Source organism: Glycine soja, chromosome 13, assembly GCF_004193775.1.
Source record: "Glycine soja cultivar W05 chromosome 13, ASM419377v2, whole genome shotgun sequence".
NCBI classification, from domain to species: Eukaryota; Viridiplantae; Streptophyta; class Magnoliopsida; order Fabales; family Fabaceae; genus Glycine; species Glycine soja.
In genome coordinates, this window is record NC_041014.1 from 23,755,800 (window position 1) to 23,773,652 (window position 17,853).

Below are 17,853 nucleotides of genomic sequence, written 5' to 3' on the forward strand. Positions count from 1 at the left end.
AGTGTTGGACTTTATTACCAATGAGGTCTCGTTGCTTGACATTTCGGGCCGAAACTTTTTTAACGAGATGCAACGAAAGTTAATCAATGAACGTCATTAAGAAAAAGTAGACGAAAATGATTATCAGAATAGCCATGTCATTGGATAGCTACAAAAATACGGTTTAGAACCAAAATGATTCTCGTAATTAAATAAATATATGAAAGTATATACTATATAAATATGCCTCTATGTAAATTTTAAGATAAAATTTAAGGTAATTAAAAAAAAGTAGTACATATAAAAGAAGATAAATCTATTGATTTTTTTCATAAAAGTACATAAAACACGTTTTCTTCTTGCGGAAGATATATAATGGAAGAAAGAAAAAGGTTAATAATACAAACAAAAGGGGTACTTTGGAGGGTTTCTCCAATAATTTTACATATGGTCTTTTTCTTTTTCCAGTATATGTTGCAGAAAATAAATCAATCATTCCACTCTTATTAGTTATTAGATGCTTTCTTGTAACTTTGGTATTTCTTGAAACTTCTCACTATATTTCTCACCACTTACCCAAGCATGTCCTTGCCTTAATTAATATTGTAGTAAAGAAATTTTATATGGCAAAGTCTCTTATGATCCTAACTATATGTGTGTGTATATATATATATATATATACACACGCCATACGGACATTTCTGCCATAATACCTTAATATTTCAAATATCCAGCAGAGAGAGTAACCGTAACCTCTCAATATAAGCTGCAATTATATTATTGATTTTTCTACATTTCTAAATCCACCTCTACCATATATATCTCCACAAACCTCTCTGTCCATATCTAAAATCTAAAATTTCAAAAAGATCTCAATTAGATTTCCCTCTCTCTTTCTATCTCTAGCTATTGCAAACCTTTCCCTCTGCCTTCAAAATAGGCAAATTCATGGGTCTTAGAGACATTGGTGCTTCACTGCCCCCAGGGTTTCGGTTTTACCCGAGTGATGAGGAGTTGGTCCTTCATTACCTTTATAAAAAGATCACTAATGAGGAAGTTCTGAAGGGTACCTTGATGGAAATTGATTTACACACGTGCGAGCCATGGCAACTCCCTGGTATATATACATATACTTATCATCCTTGCTTGATCTTGTTAATATATATGGTTATTTAGAAATCATTGTTTTGTTCTACATGGCCTCTTCTATTTATGTTTACCATATCTTAATTAATTTCCATTTCTTTCTCATCTTTTCTGTGTGTTTTGTGATTGTATTAGTAGAATCATCACAATGGTTACTCACATTCACAAACGAGGCTTATATAGCCTAATTAATCCTTGTTTGCTCATAAACATGTGGTGTCAACTATATAGCTTCATTACTGATTCAAACAATATACACAAAATAATTCAAAAAATTAATTACCATAAATTAGAAGGGAGCATGTCTTGTATATGTAGTTACAGAAAAGTAGCACAGATCTTTGCCTCGAGAAGAGGCAAAGCTGAGAATACAACAAAATTGAAGTGATAAGAATTAGGGGAGGGGGTGTTAATTACAGTTTATGTTATGCGGGTAATAGTTTATTCAGTTCTTCAATGATTAAGGTAGGGACAACTTGATAATGAATACTTGTCCCTGCCAATAATAAATCATTTTTTTTATCAAAGTATCTGATATGAATAAATCGTTTCTTTTGTTTACAGGAATATATAATATAGTACAACTTGATTTGTGAATTAAATTTCATTATCTTGATTTTCATAATTTTTAAAATTTATTTTACATCTTTATATTATTATTTTTTTCTTATTACATCACTTATGGTAGCTACAATATATTAACTGTATATACCCAAGGGATGGGTGTGAAATCATCTTCTTTTTGACATACATATGACCATATCAGTCTTTATAATTGCTTTTGTTCTTTTGAAGTTTGTACATATAGTTGTTTTTTGCTGTAAGCGCGTCACAAACACGTTCACTTTTTTATTGCAAATATATCTACATAAAGATGGAAACGAAGACTTTTGTTGTCTACCTGCTGTGCAGATTCTATATTCCTTTTTTCTTTAATCCTATTTATTCCCTCACTAGCCATTTCCTAACATTTTCTTTCTTCAGTCAAAACAATTTCACCAAGCATTCTATTTCTGTGGTTAATTAGTTCTTCCACTGTATTAAAAACAGTATTTATATTCTGGCTATAATTACTGTAGTTTTTCATTTCTCAGTACTTTCTTCCACTGGATTAATTTTTATATTATCCTTTTTTTATACTTTATACAAAAGAGGTAGTGGATATACCTATCTTGAGTCATAAGGTCCTATTGTAATACAATACTATTTTTTTTCCCCTTGATTATCTCGTGCAATAATCTGCTTTTGGTTTCAAAACAAATGTGATTTACATGCATGGGCTATATCTATATATGAGAGGGTCCTTCTCATGTGCAAATATCGTCTCTATTGCATTGTTAGATACATGCACCACCAGTATCAAAACGGTTTTGACACCAAACAATTTTCGCCGCTTCATGCATGTATGTCTATAAATACACAAATGCACATGCACCACACCAGTATTTGTTCATATACAAACATTTTGTCTTTTTGCTCATCATGAGTCCGTCGGGGCCTTATTTAGGATTTTTTATATCTATTTAGATTATAAATGAATAATATAACTAGTAACACTCATTTAGTTATTTTTGTGCTTCGATATTGTTCATGTTATATGTTTCCTTAATTAACTACTTTTCTAATATATAGAAAAATAACACTTAAAGAAAAAGAGAGAGATAAATCTGTTTGTTTGTGATGAGCGGCTTCTGTTTATTTATAACAGCATATTGTGTTTGGCTCTCTGTTCGATCATTCACCCGATCATGGGTTCCAATGCCATGTTTTCTGAGAATTAGTGAAAAATTATTACTCATAAAAATCTCTTTGCAACCAATGCAACTGAGAAACAAACACACTAGCCTATTGGTGCCCTCTACATGGATTGGCCTGATTCATGCATATATTGAATGATTGTCACTTTAAGTTTGCACTTACAATGCATACATATCTCTGACTTGAATATCTTTTCTGGGGAGAAATAAGTGTTTATTTTCTAAAATCTCGCTAATGTTGTTAATAAAAATAAATGATGATTTTTTTTTCAAATAAACTGAAGAAAATATATATTTATATTCGTTAAAATAATTCAATTATTGATTAATAACATACATCAATTATTTATTAGATTGGTATTATGTTTTAAACAGAGACAAAAAAAAATGTTAAATTGCAAACATTTTAAGTGTATAGATTGACTATTTTATGTGAGGCAACATTTTAAGTGTATAGATTGACAAACTAACTGATTTAAGAATATTCGTAAACATTGAATCCATACCTCTCACTTCATTTTTCTTGGACATGATTATATTTACTATCCAAGTGACTTTGTCTGATCTTGTCAAGATTCTTACGCATATAAACATATAATTATAAAATAAAATAATTCGTATCATATGATCAATAGTACACATAATATATGTTCACTCAATAAATTTAAAGGAAAGAAGACCACCTTTTAATTATAAATGAATGGTGCTTGTTCTTTTTCGTAAATCACTTAGTCCACAAATTCATGTGGGGGGTAAAAAGGGATAAAAGGGGGTTAAAGAGAAGAGTGACAAACCACACAGGTTACGCAATTACATATACATGGTAAGCATATTATACCAAACACCGTACGTGTTTTGGTCATCTTTATCTTACTGAATTGGAAAATTGAAAATTGCATGTCATTTATGTGCTTGCTGACATATGATGGTGATTACACACAAGACCTAATTATATTATATCATCATCATAATTATATTTCTCGGAGACAATTGTACACATGTACATAATGATAATATATATATCCATCAACCTATGTATATTTTTATCCTTAATTATCTGTACCTACCTTAGTCATGCTTTGTCCATTTGCTACCAAAAACTGACCCATCATGTGTTCATGCATGCGTACGTGCTCTACAGAGGTGGCTAAGCTTAATGCAAACGAATGGTACTTCTTCAGCTTCCGTGACCGTAAATATGCAACTGGATTTCGGACCAATCGTGCGACGACATCTGGCTATTGGAAAGCAACGGGGAAGGATCGTACGGTGCTTGACCCTGCCACGCGTGAGGTTGTAGGGATGAGGAAGACATTGGTGTTCTACAGGAACAGGGCTCCAAATGGTATCAAAACGGGTTGGATCATGCATGAGTTTCGCTTGGAGACGCCACATACGCCCCCTAAGGTTGATTTTCACCTCTCCTATATTATATGCCTCTATTTTCAAACGTGCAATGAATGTTAATTAATATTATCTTTCAATTTACACGCATTTACAATAGTAAATGATCACTTAATTAATTAAAAATAACAGTCTTTGATTAAAATGAGTGAATGAGATTAGGGCATAGTGGGGCAGGTGCAAGTTTCCCACGTAAGAAATACAAAGCTTATGATTGTAGTTTCATTTATCAGCTGAAACACTTAGATATTTTGAGTGAATGGATATCTCCACCTAAAGTAAAGAACTAATTTTTCTCAAAATTTAATATAGTATCTTTTATGGATTTTGACTATTCACTATTGATAATATACACAGACTAATATAGACATAAAACCTCTAGTAACATACTTAAGAGGACATGATTATATGTAAATTATACCACAAAATATTGAAATACTTAGATGAATTAACTAATATTCTTTGATAATTATTTTTTTAAAAAGACCAATCTTAGAAATTTAATTTATTTGTTTATATTTGTCTGTTTTTATCTTTAACAAGCTGTAGGTAATTAAATTAACAAATTTCAAGACTTATTAAAATATATTGTACTAATTAATGAGGTGTGAAAGTTGGAGCTAGCTGGGGTGTGATTGGCTCAGCATCTATATATATATATATATATATATATATATATATATATATATATATATATATATATATATATATATATGAAAGAGGGAAAGAGTGTGTGTATGTGAGGATAGAATTGGATAGAGAAGAATATATTCGTTGTCTTTGCCGCGTAATTTTGGTGTGAGGATAAAGCTTCTTTAGGCGTGTGTTTTAGGTTCACATTATTTTCGGTAATAATTAGGTCTAATTCTTTAATTTGTTGTTGATTGCAGGAGGACTGGGTTTTGTGTAGAGTGTTTCACAAAGGCAAAGCAGACAACAGTGCCAAACTCATCATGTACGAGAGCACAGTTCCATCCCTAACTTTGGCTTCGTCATCTCCAACCAACCAAAACACCACACCATCAATTGGGTATAACCAATTACTTGCCCCATTCTCTTCCTCAATGGCAACCCATCATCATCATCATCATCATATTCCAAACCAAAGCCAAAACAACAACTCCTTGATGAGTCTCCTTCAGTTCTCTAGGGAAACAAACACCAACAACTCTAGCACCGTTACTCAAATTAGTCCCAAATGTGATGATAATGGATATGGGTTCTTATGGGACATGGACCTCGAAGAAAATAGCTTCCATGATGGCGGGGCATCAAACTTGGATGGAATGAGATTCGAGGTTGATAATAATAATAGTGTGGTGTTGTTATGAAAAGAAAAAAAAAGTGGAATATGTACATATACATATACATATATATATATATATATATATATATATATATATATATATATATATATATATATATATATATATATGCTTTATGTATCGCAAGTTAGGGGAAATTATTAATGTGTAATGTGATGATGGTGTTTGGCTTTAGGGGGCAAGTCACGTGCTTGGATTGGGATCGGTTGTCCCATGGTTGGGGTCTACTGTTCAAGTGCTTTCAGTGTTGTTAATTAGGATTTTTCGTTTTAGTATTATTTTTTTGGGGTGGGGGGAAGGTTATACAGTATATTTAGCATTTGTAGAGGGAGATAGTGATCCTTTAATATGTATGTACCATTTGTTAATTTATATATGATATATAATTATTGTCAATTATTTGTCACTAATTCCTCTATTTCTAAATTATTGTTATTGTCATTTTTTATATATACATACTTATTAGAGTAAATCACACTATATACTCTTGAGATTTCGTAAAATTACAAAAACTATTTCTTTTTTAATTTAGTCTTATATTTTTTAACCCTTTAATTGTTTAAAATATATATAGTAAAGTTTATCTAGATCCTATACGTACTCACAAAAATATTCATAGACAAGAAAATATTACCCGCATATTGAGACAGTAATTACTAACATAAGACTGGATACATAGACTAGTTTTTATCAACAAATTTATACAAGATATAGGTGTGAATATAGATACTATAGTACTCATCATGTCTCATACATATAATATGTTACATAAGTAAATAATATATTATATATATTAATTTTTGTGAAAAAATAATTATGCATTTTTTTTAATTTTGTGACTAATACTCTAACAAATAACAAAGATATAGATTAGTGGAGTGAACCCTTAAAATTAATCCCTTCATTTGGGATTAATATTCTATTAGTAATTTTAATTATTGTTTTTGATAGTGTAATCCTTAGTCTTATTCTAGTTTCTATTAATATTACTGGACCAAAGCAATATAGAGTTAGGAGACAAGTGTTTGTAAAAATATGAAAAATTGATTTTGATGATGAGATCAAATATTCTATTCATTTGTGTTTTTTATAATTTATAATATAAAATTATAAGTTAATTAGTTTTAATATATTCTTTTTTGACATGTCTTAGAAAATACAGTCATCATATGATATTCAAGTTTAATTAGAGTTTTTTTAAGTGATTAGAATAATAAACTTTAAGAATCATTATATTGAATGATTATTTTTATAATGTTATTTATTTATGATTTGAGTTTGGACGAATCAATATTATGTTTGTTTATTTTTAATATTAAGTGGATGCTTTTTAGTGTTATATTTTTTAAATTTAAGAGTTCATTTATAATTTATTTGTAATAATTATTTTAAATAAATTTTTATTGATTTATTAAATTTATACATAAATAAGTAGGGTACAAGACTGGGTAAAAAAAAATATTTTTAACAGGAATATGAGAACGAGTATTATAAGATCTTACTCATTGTCATCCCTATTAACTTCTCTTAATTGTTTAAAAATATTATATTGTACTCCACTAAAAAAAGGTAATTGTAAATAATAAAAAAATAGAAAATTTGTATAATTTTATAAAATCTCAAATGATTAATGTAATTTATTTATTTATTTTTGAACAAGGGATAGTTCTAGTTAACCTTTCGAGATTATTTTCTTTCAAAGATGCGTAAATTGTATTATATAAATAGATTTTTTTGTTTTGGTAGAGACTATCTCCTACTCAACTTTGGTAGAATATTGTGAGTGATAAAAATTTTCTTTTAATTTAATTATTTAATACAACCGTATATTTAACACTTAAATTTGAAATCATTGGTTAAATATAAATAATATACATATATATATATATATATATATATATATATATATATATATATAGGTTTTAACCTTACATAATTTTTTTATACACAATTAAATATATATTATCCTCGTCTAAATATCCCAGAAGTTTATACATATTGGATATAAATCGACGGAAAAATTTAAAAGGATTAAAAAACTCCGCAAATATATATATATATATATATATATATATATATATATATATATATATATATATATATATATATATATATATATATATATATATATATATATATATATATATATATATATATATATATATATATTCATTGAATTTTGCTTGGAGGTGACGAGGGAAATGCAATATATTGAATAATTTTGTGTCTGCTGTATTGTTAATAAATAAAAATAAAATTCATAAAAAAAAGGGTTTGCAAATATAAAAATTATGTTATTATTATAAAAAAATTATATAAAACATTTAAATCAACAAATTGTTAGTTCCAGTAAAACCAGACTCGGTCTCATAAATAAAAAAATAACATGTTTAAATCATTATAGTTACAAAAGAATAACACGTTTAAATAATTTATATTATTATTTTATAAGTGTCAAATATTAATTATAAAATATGATAATATTTTTTATATAATTATATTATTAATGTGTTTGAAAACCCGTTCTCAAAGCTATAAATAGTTGCCAATACAAAAATGCCCACAAGCTGTAACAAGCAACTTAGACGAGAAAATTCACATTTACAATGTGTGTTCAAACACGCACTATATGTGTTTTGAATGAGTAAACCAAGAGGTCGGGTACTATAATAACTTGATTATTCTCCTACTCATACTAATTCTCTTGCAAATAATTACTTAGGTTTATACAAGAATTAGTATTTGATAGATAACAATTCTATATACTATCAATAATGAATGATTTTTATCTCTAAATAAAAGTTAAAAAGAAAAATTTACTAAGCAACATTTTTTTTTCTAAAAAAAAAAAAACAAGCTGGCTTCTCCATCATTGTTCGTTTTGCTAACTGAATCTCTCCTATTTATCATTCTTTAAATGATGAAGCGTAAAGATAAAATACAATAACAATATTTAGAGACATTAAGTTCATTGCATTAGTTTTTTATATATAGAATTTCCTTCTAAACAATAAAATTTAAAAACATATATTTCAATTCATGTGTGTGAAGTACATTATTAATAAGAGGTGACAAAAATAAATCTTGAATAAATAATCATATATATATATATATATATATATGAGAAGAGGGATCCACTAACAAGAGTAGCTCTTTTAGAGTTATTTCTTATTTTTATCATTTATTTTCTTAATATCTAATAGTTGTAATAAATAACTAATCTTAATTATTATATCTAAAAAAATGAATGTTTTAGTTTTAATTATAAATATAATAAATATATCGAGTGAGAAATACTAACAAGAGTTGGATCTAGTAAAAAGGATTAATCTTTCACAACATGGTGAATCAAAATTCAAATTCACACTAAGAGAAGCGTCTACATTTTAACATTTATATCTAACTATATCTTTAAAGAGTTGTATTCAAAGGAGGACATTTATAAGAAATAAAAAAAAAATCAAATCAAAGATGAAAGCATGAGAAAACCAAATATCTACCATATATTTATGTTATGTAATTTTGATCATATATATGTTTATGATTTATTCTTCATGCCTCTTATTAGACATGTTCCCTCTCTTTCTATATGTGTGTGAGAGAGAAGAGTTATATAACTATAACTAGTAAAAAGGGTCTTTTTATGTGGAGGTTAGAAGAATGAATAACGACCAATACATCTTATCATGAATGATTAAGATTAAAACATACAAAATTAAGTGGAAAAAAATTCTCTCTCTCATATTCCATTAGATATGTTCCCTTTAACAACCCTCCCCCAAAAAAAGTGTGTGTGTGAAAGAGGGAGAGGAGTATAATAATAAAAGTGAGAGGGGGAGATATGAGTGACAATAAAAGAGAACGAATAGAGTAATTTTGGACCATACTATCATAAATGATTACATGATCATTTAAAACAAATCAAATGATTTTATCTTTTAGCCTTAATATTTCATTATTTGTGTGTGTGATATAAAGTAAAAGGAGTGTTTGTTTCAGAAGTTAAGGATAAATTTGGATATCATACAATCATAAACGAATGAGTAGGATTCAAAATTATTTAATAAATGTATGATCACTTAAAAAATGACACCTGACTTTATCTTTTAGTCCTAATATTTCATTACTTGATCCAATGATCATAACTCTCTTCTCACTTTCTCGTAATAAATATCCTTTCACTTGATATGCTACACACGCGCGCAGATGAATCAAGTGAAAAAAAATCTCATTTTAAGTATCTGATAATCAGTTTTGTTAAAAATGCAATTTGCTTTGGAAGATCATACAACTTTACATGTCAAAGGATCCCTGGACGAGCTGAATCTTTGTAGGGTAGGATCCTGATTTACTACGTCCAATCTTAGAATCGTCAATCCCTGGTGGAGCATGACCAAAATTACCCAACATTCGATTTGCGGTTGTTGCCATTGCCAGTTATTGCACCACTGATTGTGCCTATTAATTGCCCAATGGCATGTGGTCTGTTAGTTGAAGGGTTTAGGGTGAAACCTGGCATGGTGATGCAAACCAGTGCAAAGAAAACAAGAGTCGTGAGGGACTAGGATTTTGAGAATTTTAGAGCATGGGCATGTTCATTGTGTAGTTCCGTTTCTAATAATTTATAAGGAAGAATAAAATGAATGCACACATGCAATGTATTGTGTTGGTGTCACCACCTGCTTCTTCCACTTGGCTATAATTTAGCAACCTTCTCTCTCTTAATTTTATTCTTTGACTTCTCTTATAAAGGCTAAAACTATTGAATTTTTTTAATCCATATTTTATTTTCATAATTTTTCAAAAATTATTTTGAACCTATTTTTAATTTTGTTTATTAGTCTATTGTGTCATCAACTTATGATTTATTATGATTATGAATTTTTAATTTTAGTTTGCATGTTTAATGTTGTGATTTAGAGATTATTTTCTTTATTTATATTTTTTCATATATATATATATATATTAATTAATTATTTTATGTAGGAATGTAAAATTTCATTATCGGAGTTACGATCCTAAAGTTACAAGTTTTTTTTTTCTCTTTCAATTTTAAGTAGAATCTTGAGTTTAACAATTTTGACTAGAACTTTAAACATCAGTCATATAATCATATATAAATAATCATATATATATGGTTAAAATTAAAAATTATTTAATGATTATATAATTACTTAAAAATTCATATGTATATATATATATATATATATATATATAAAATCTTGTTCATTTAAATATATAATCTATTAGTCAATATTTGCTTATATCATTGCCGTTTATGTTTTATTTAAAAAAAAATATTGAGAATTCGAAATCCACCGGTTTAAAAGGTTAAAATTCAAACATATTCTCTTTACCGAATCAGAACCATCCATGAAATATAGTATATTAGGTCCAATCACTGACCCCGTTGGTTCCGCGCCTAGCTAAGGTTTCAAGATGGTTATCTTTCAATAGAATGATTAATTTTAATTTCTAGAAATGTTGATCAAGGAGAGTTTATCAATTGCAAGTATAATAATCATTGTTGACTTTCTATTGTACATCAAACATCGTGAAAAGGTATTTTTTTTAGAACCACTTAGTAATTACACAAGTTAGGTATTACTTGTTTAGCTTATATTTCCAAGCTCTATTGCCATGCACTCATGACAAATTGGACATAATGCATTAATTACTAACAAATTACGTCTATGTTTGATATAGTGAATCATGTATATTTTAGTCAAATTTAAGATAATTGGTTGTTAAATCAAAATCATTTTAATTGTAAAAAATCAAGTTAGAGTTAAAGTAATGGAAAGATATTTTGCTTTATGGGGAATTAATTTTGTACTTTTGATTGTATTTTTTCTAATTTAGCTCCTTTTTCATGGTATATAAAAGAAAATGCCTCATTTCATTCTTAAGAACAGTTAAATAACAATAGTTTAATTTGTAATGTTGTTTAATTAAGTATTACATTATATTCACGGCTTGTTGTATAGCAATAGGCGACAAAAACCATGTCGTTTAATGAAATGAGAAAACAAATGTTAAATTAATAAACAAATTAGCAATATTGAAATGATGAAATAAATTTCTTTAAAAATAATTATATATATATATATATATATATATACATATATATATATATATATTGAAATACCTAATTATAATAGAAAAAAATTACACATGGATATTAAAATCTATTTTAGTTACTACACATTTAAAATTAATCAACCTTGATTTAAAGTATCCAATTAATATTTTTGATAAAAAAAGTCACTTTTCTAATATTATTATCTAATAAAAATGCCGTAACTTCAAAATTAGTTTTTCTAAATAAAACTTTAAAGAATAATTTACTAAGAAACATTTCTCCTAACAAAACGAGCTAGCTTCTCCATTGTTTACTCTGCTTACTGAATCTTTCCTATCTATCATTTGTTTAAATGATGAAGCGTAAAGATAAAATGCAATAATAATATTTACACGCACATTAAGTTCATTACGTTATTGTTTTTAGAATTTCAATTTTGAACACATATTTCAATACATGTGTGTGAAAAATATCTAACAAGAAATGAGAAAAATTATATATGGATGGTCAAAATTATTTTAATTTTAATAATCAAACAAGATGAAAGCCAAACAAAAGTGAGTCTCAACTATATAATCAAAATAAATTATAAAAATTAATATATTAATTAAAATAATCTTGATAATTTATATTTGATTATGTGGTCAACATTTATTTCTTTATACCTCCTACCAGATATATTTCTCAAAAGAAATAAATATTTACTAATTAGATCTATCTTATAAGTAATTATGATTGAAAGATAAACTTATTATTTTTTTTAAGTGATGAGAGGACATATTAAAATGTGTGTGATATATCAAGTGAGAGGAGTATTTGTATATATATGAGGAAATGAGAAGAGTAATTGTGAATCATACATTTATAAATAGATTGGTAAAATCATTTGGGTACATTAATCAAATAATTGAACGTTAAAATGTTAAAATTAAGGTTAAATTGTTTGGATACTATTCGAGTTTGATCATTAACGTAAATAATTATTTGTTAGACTTTATTTATCTTCAGCTGAACTCCAAATTAATCTGTGTCAATTTACCCTTATAAACCGAAGGATTAAGACCAAAAAAAATAGATTGGTAGAATTAAAAGTTATTTAATGATCACATATTCAATTAAAAAAGTCACATTACTTTATCTTTTTAAGAGAAATGTTGGTAAAGCACTCCTTAGTATACTTTTTTAACATTCTTTTTTGTTATTTAAAATTTATTGAAAATTACAAAATTTTGTAAGTCTCGTATCTTATTTAATAAACTTCTCTTGTGATTTTGTAAATTTTAATAAATTTGAATCAATAAGAGAAAGTGCTAAAAAGAGTTTGACCCGAGAGTGTTTAATTTTCTAGAATTCCTCTATCTTTTAATCTTAACGTTTCATGATTTGGTCTAATGATCATAATTCACTCTTCTGACTCTCTTATAAAAATCTTTTCACTTGATATTCTCCATATATTTATATATAATATCAAGTCGAAGCGTGAGCGGTACATAAGAAAAATGAATCTTCATCACATAATTGAAATAAATGATTAAAATTAAAACTAATTAAAACAATTTTAATCATCTATATATAGTTGTATGGTCATGATTAACACGTATTACCTTTCACACTCTCACTTTATATGATTATATACAAAATGAGAGCAATTCTCATTTTAAAAATATGAGAATCATTGTTGTTAAAATCGTGATTTGCTTCGTAATTAAGGTCATACGATTTTACGTGTCAAAGGACTCCTATACAAGTTAAATCATGACCCAAATTGTTGAAGGGTGAGATCATTTTAGGATAAGATTTAACATGTTCCATTGTAGAATAGTCGGTCCCAATGAGGTGGAGAAAGACCAAATTTGCCCAACAGATAGTGCATCATCACTATCGTCGTTGATTATTGCATTGCTTATTGGTCGTGTTACACAACATCTACTTGTAAGGACTGGAGTTTTGAGACCAAACTAAACTAACTTTAATTAACTTTTTTTGGTAAATTATATATGTTTTTGATATGTTTAAAATTGGTCAAACTTAGTATTGTTTTCTATATTTTAAAACCAGTAGTTTTAATTCCTTCCCCTTCCTAAAATGAATGAAACTAATGACTAACAGGTGATCATCAAATGATAAGTGTGTGGTGTAAATGACACGTGATTATCACATAATAAGTGTTATATGTGTTATTTTAATATTGTTTTATTTCTTGTAAATTGTTCAAAGCATGTGATATGAGTTCCAATATTTTAAAATTAGTAGTTTAAGTTCTCCAATGAATGAGATAAAGTGAAAGTAATCCATAATATATTACTAACTTTGTTAGAATAATTATTCTAGTGACATATGATAATTTGTGTGACATGACATGTGGAAATCATATAACTTGTGGTAATATTTGAAGATGATCAAATCTAAATCAAGCATCAAAACTTCTAACTTATGAACCTTGACACCTTTCAATAACTCACAAAGTTTAAAACATGGAGCTCCAATTCAACAACCTTTGCATAAATCCACTAATATCATGAATATGACCTCATTATTGATATGTTCTCCGATTAGACCCTTTTTTGCACTCGTGCATAAAAAGACCACAAGGATATCTAATTAAGACATTCATTATCGCCAAATTTGAGATTTTTCAGCACTACTACTAATAAGACAGCAAATCAAGGAATACCACACCCTTTCAATCATTTTGGGGTACCTTAACCAAAGAATCTACCTAATATGAGAAAGTCTACCTAACTTTGCCTTGTTATAATTAACACTGTTTAGTAGTAAAAAAAAATACAGGTATAAAACTCATTATTATCAGTAAATAAATTTGAGACCAAGTTCCTAATATTAGTAAAACATGTTGACGTTTTTTAATTAAAGCTCTAAATGTTGGAACTATGCTACTTACTTAAAGGGTGTTAAGGAGAATGCATTAGAGATGTTGATGCTTGATTTGGATTTAGGTCACTGCATGTCATTAGAGTATGTCAAGTGACTAACAGGTGTCATCCATGTCACAAATTTTTAAATGTCACTAGAGCTACCACCTTAACAAAATTAATAATACAGGGTACTTTTATATTTTAAAAATTTTAGGACTTAAACCACTAGTTTTAAAAATATTAGGACTAAGATCTGATTTGATTAGATTCCAAGGACTAGAATAGATAACGATATGATGTCAAAGATAATTATTAGTTTCATTACATTTTAGAAAGTCAGACTAATTAAAACAACTTATTTTAAAATATAATGTAGAAATCAAGGCAAGGCTGAGTTTATGTAATATTATGGTGACAAAAACACTATTTACCTATTTTATCAAGAGGAGACTAACAGTAGGCCTTATAAGATTTTTTTTTTATAAAAAAATACCAATATTAAGGAAGAAACAAAACATATTGTGGGAAATTGAACTGTGCACACCCATTATTTACGTTTTGCAACTTAGCCTACTAAATTGACTAAAAAATACATTAAATTATTGTGCCTTCACCAATATGATACGTTAATAGATTTTAAGATTAGCTTTTGGTTAATTATATATTAAAAGAGATTGGCATTCAATTCGGAAGTATCCGAACCTACTTTACATTTACAACTTTGGTAAAAAAAAAATATTATGTACTTATGGACAACACATGATAGAAATTATTAATAATATTATATTAAATACTTTAAGTTGCTTTTAAAGAATAAACATGGAATGTATTTTTCATTTTTTATATATGAACATTTAGTTTTCTCATAAAACCTTTTATATTTTAAACTTCATATATGGTCACATAATAATTTTTTTCTAAAATTTAAAATTTATATGAGTGAGAGGAGGGGTGGATGTAGGGGTGAAAATAGACAGGCCCACTGCTTGGACTAGTTTGACCTGTTTATTAAAAATGTCATGTTTAAATTTTTTTAAAATATTTTTATTTAAAATAAGTCTATTAAACTTGATAAGCTGACACATATTATATATATATATATATACTTAGACACTTAGGTAGGCTTATTATCTTATAAATTGGCTTTCATGTTAAGCCTCACTAGGCCAAGGCCTGAAAAATAACTTATTTTTACCCTTAGATGAATGTGAAATTAACCTTTACATGTTTGATTAATGAAGCTTAAATTTATTTTTTTCGGCAGCCACTACTCTTGGTTCCTTAATTTCAACGGGAATCTTCTATTCATGCGGTTTAATTAAGAGACAGTAACAAGACACAATATTGTATCTTTCTTAGCTAGGTTTAAGATATATGATATATAGCAATCTCTTTCAATTGTAAGCAATTTCCCTAAAATTACATATTATTAGTATAATTTAAAACCTTCACCAATGGTATCTCTTAGTAGAATATTAAAAGAAAATAGAAATAATTCCCCCTTCTAGATCTTCTAATTTTTTTAAATGATGCCTGTTAAAAAATAAAACAAAAATATTTTATATAAAAATTGTGTGCTTGTGTAGACATTAAAAAATCTCACATTGGTTTAAAATAGTGTCAAAATAAAGTATATAAGTGAAATACAATTTTCATCATCTAAGTTAACTTTTGGAGTTGAATTAGGTTCAAACCTACATTCTAAGATGATATCAAAGTCTATCTTAGATTCATTTAAAAGATCACCCACAAAGATTTTTTTCCCCTTAAGTCTTCATCGAAAGAATGATATTCTAATGGTCTCTTTAAAACCGACTTAGATGTTAACTAAAAATCGTGTTAGATGTTGCACCTAGGACAACCATCCAGCTTTTAAGCCATTTTCATTTCCCAACAAACAAAGCTTTTGTTGGGTCCTTTCCCTATACCTAGTGCAGATCTTTGTTTAATATACATTTTTCCCATATCTACTTGATCTCTAGTAATCATATGCTTATGAATTTTTTGCTTATGAATCATGCTTAATGACCACTTTGAAAGACACATCTCATTTTGTCATAGAAGCCCTGTTCTCCAATAGAGAACCTAACATACAGTTTCACCCATTTTATTTTTCCCTGAAAACGATACTTCAGATATTTTTTCTACAATAGTGGGAGCCTTGTGCATTGTACTGCTCTTTTTTGAGACACTTCAAAAAACTAAAAACTTCAAATGACCAGCATGCACAATAATTATCTATGGTCTTAGAAAAGGATTTTAAAGGGACCCTTGATTTCCAATCATCTCACAGTTGATTTCCTTTTCAAAACAAAATTTGATGGTGCAAAGGAAGAAAAATCAGATTAGAAATAAATCTCATTTTATAAGATCATTTTGTTCAATCAAAATGTAAATTAAAAAAAAATAGATATTTTGGAACTATTCTAGACATTTCCTATCATTAGATCTACGCCTACAAGCTTTTTTTTTAATTATACAACATGAACAACTAAAGAGCCACTGTTTCTTTTTTTATACAAAAAGAACCCCAATTATTGAAGTTATTGACTAAGTGATGGCACTAAAACTCCGAAGAACAATACCCAGTTACAATAAAAAAAAAAATCCCTTGTGCTACACAAACACACACATGGATATACACAGAGTGAGTAGAAAGCCTACTTTTCATGTTATATTGAATACTAATATTACCTACGTAATAGTACAAACAGTTGATGGTTTAATTACAGAATCCTCTCTATAAGTTTGACACATAAAAGCCTGCTTTTGATGTTATATAGAATACTGATATTAGGTACTTAATCAGTACAAACAACAAATTGTTTAACTAAAGAATTTTCTCTAAGTATGACACATTACAAGCCTACTTTTCATGTTATATAGAATACTAATATTAGGTACTTAACAATACAAAGTACAAACAACTGATGGTTCTACTACGAACCTCTCTAAGTAAGGACCCTACTACCTTGCAGATTAGAGCAAGACCTTGCAGATAAGAACAAAATACAGGATGTCACTCGAGCCCTACCTAGCCATAAATTCCCATCTCATTTCACACTTCAATTGTTACAATCAGACATATCCTGACCTCCTCATCAACTTTTTAGCAGCTTCTCACTTATGTAAACAAGTAGGGAATCATCTCAAGCAATTAGGAAAATGTTACTTGCATATTATATAGATTCAGGGATTTTCAACTAGAAAAATCTTTATGTGCCTCATAATTACAACATTGTCACCGCGTTGTCTTTAACACATTTTCAAGCAACTGTTGTAGT

The 17,853-nt window shown here is 27.7% G+C and overlaps 1 protein-coding gene across 1 annotated transcript; it reads left to right on the top strand.

Annotated features, from left to right (window-relative positions):
- Nucleotides 1-607: 607 nt before the first annotated feature.
- LOC114381812 (protein CUP-SHAPED COTYLEDON 3-like) lies at nt 608-5,667 on the top strand. The gene is made up of 3 exons (XM_028341030.1): nt 608-1,096; nt 4,024-4,289; nt 5,177-5,667. Exons 1-3 carry the CDS (start codon nt 928-930, stop codon nt 5,615-5,617), a joined length of 876 nt encoding a protein of 291 aa, XP_028196831.1. The 5' UTR covers nt 608-927; the 3' UTR covers nt 5,618-5,667.
- The last annotated feature ends 12,186 nt before the right edge of the window (nt 5,668-17,853 follow it).

What these genes read in the sequence shown, in the direction of transcription:
- LOC114381812 (XM_028341030.1), top strand. Translation starts at nt 928, where the DNA reads ATGGGTCTTAGAGACATTGGTGCTTCACTGCCCCCAGGGTTTCGGTTT. An exon ending in CGAGCCATGGCAACTCCCTG is followed by an intron (nt 1,097 to 4,023) that starts GTATATATACAT and finishes CGTGCTCTACAG; the next exon opens with AGGTGGCTAAGCTTAATGCA. An exon ending in CGCCACATACGCCCCCTAAG is followed by an intron (nt 4,290 to 5,176) that starts GTTGATTTTCAC and finishes TGTTGATTGCAG; the next exon opens with GAGGACTGGGTTTTGTGTAG.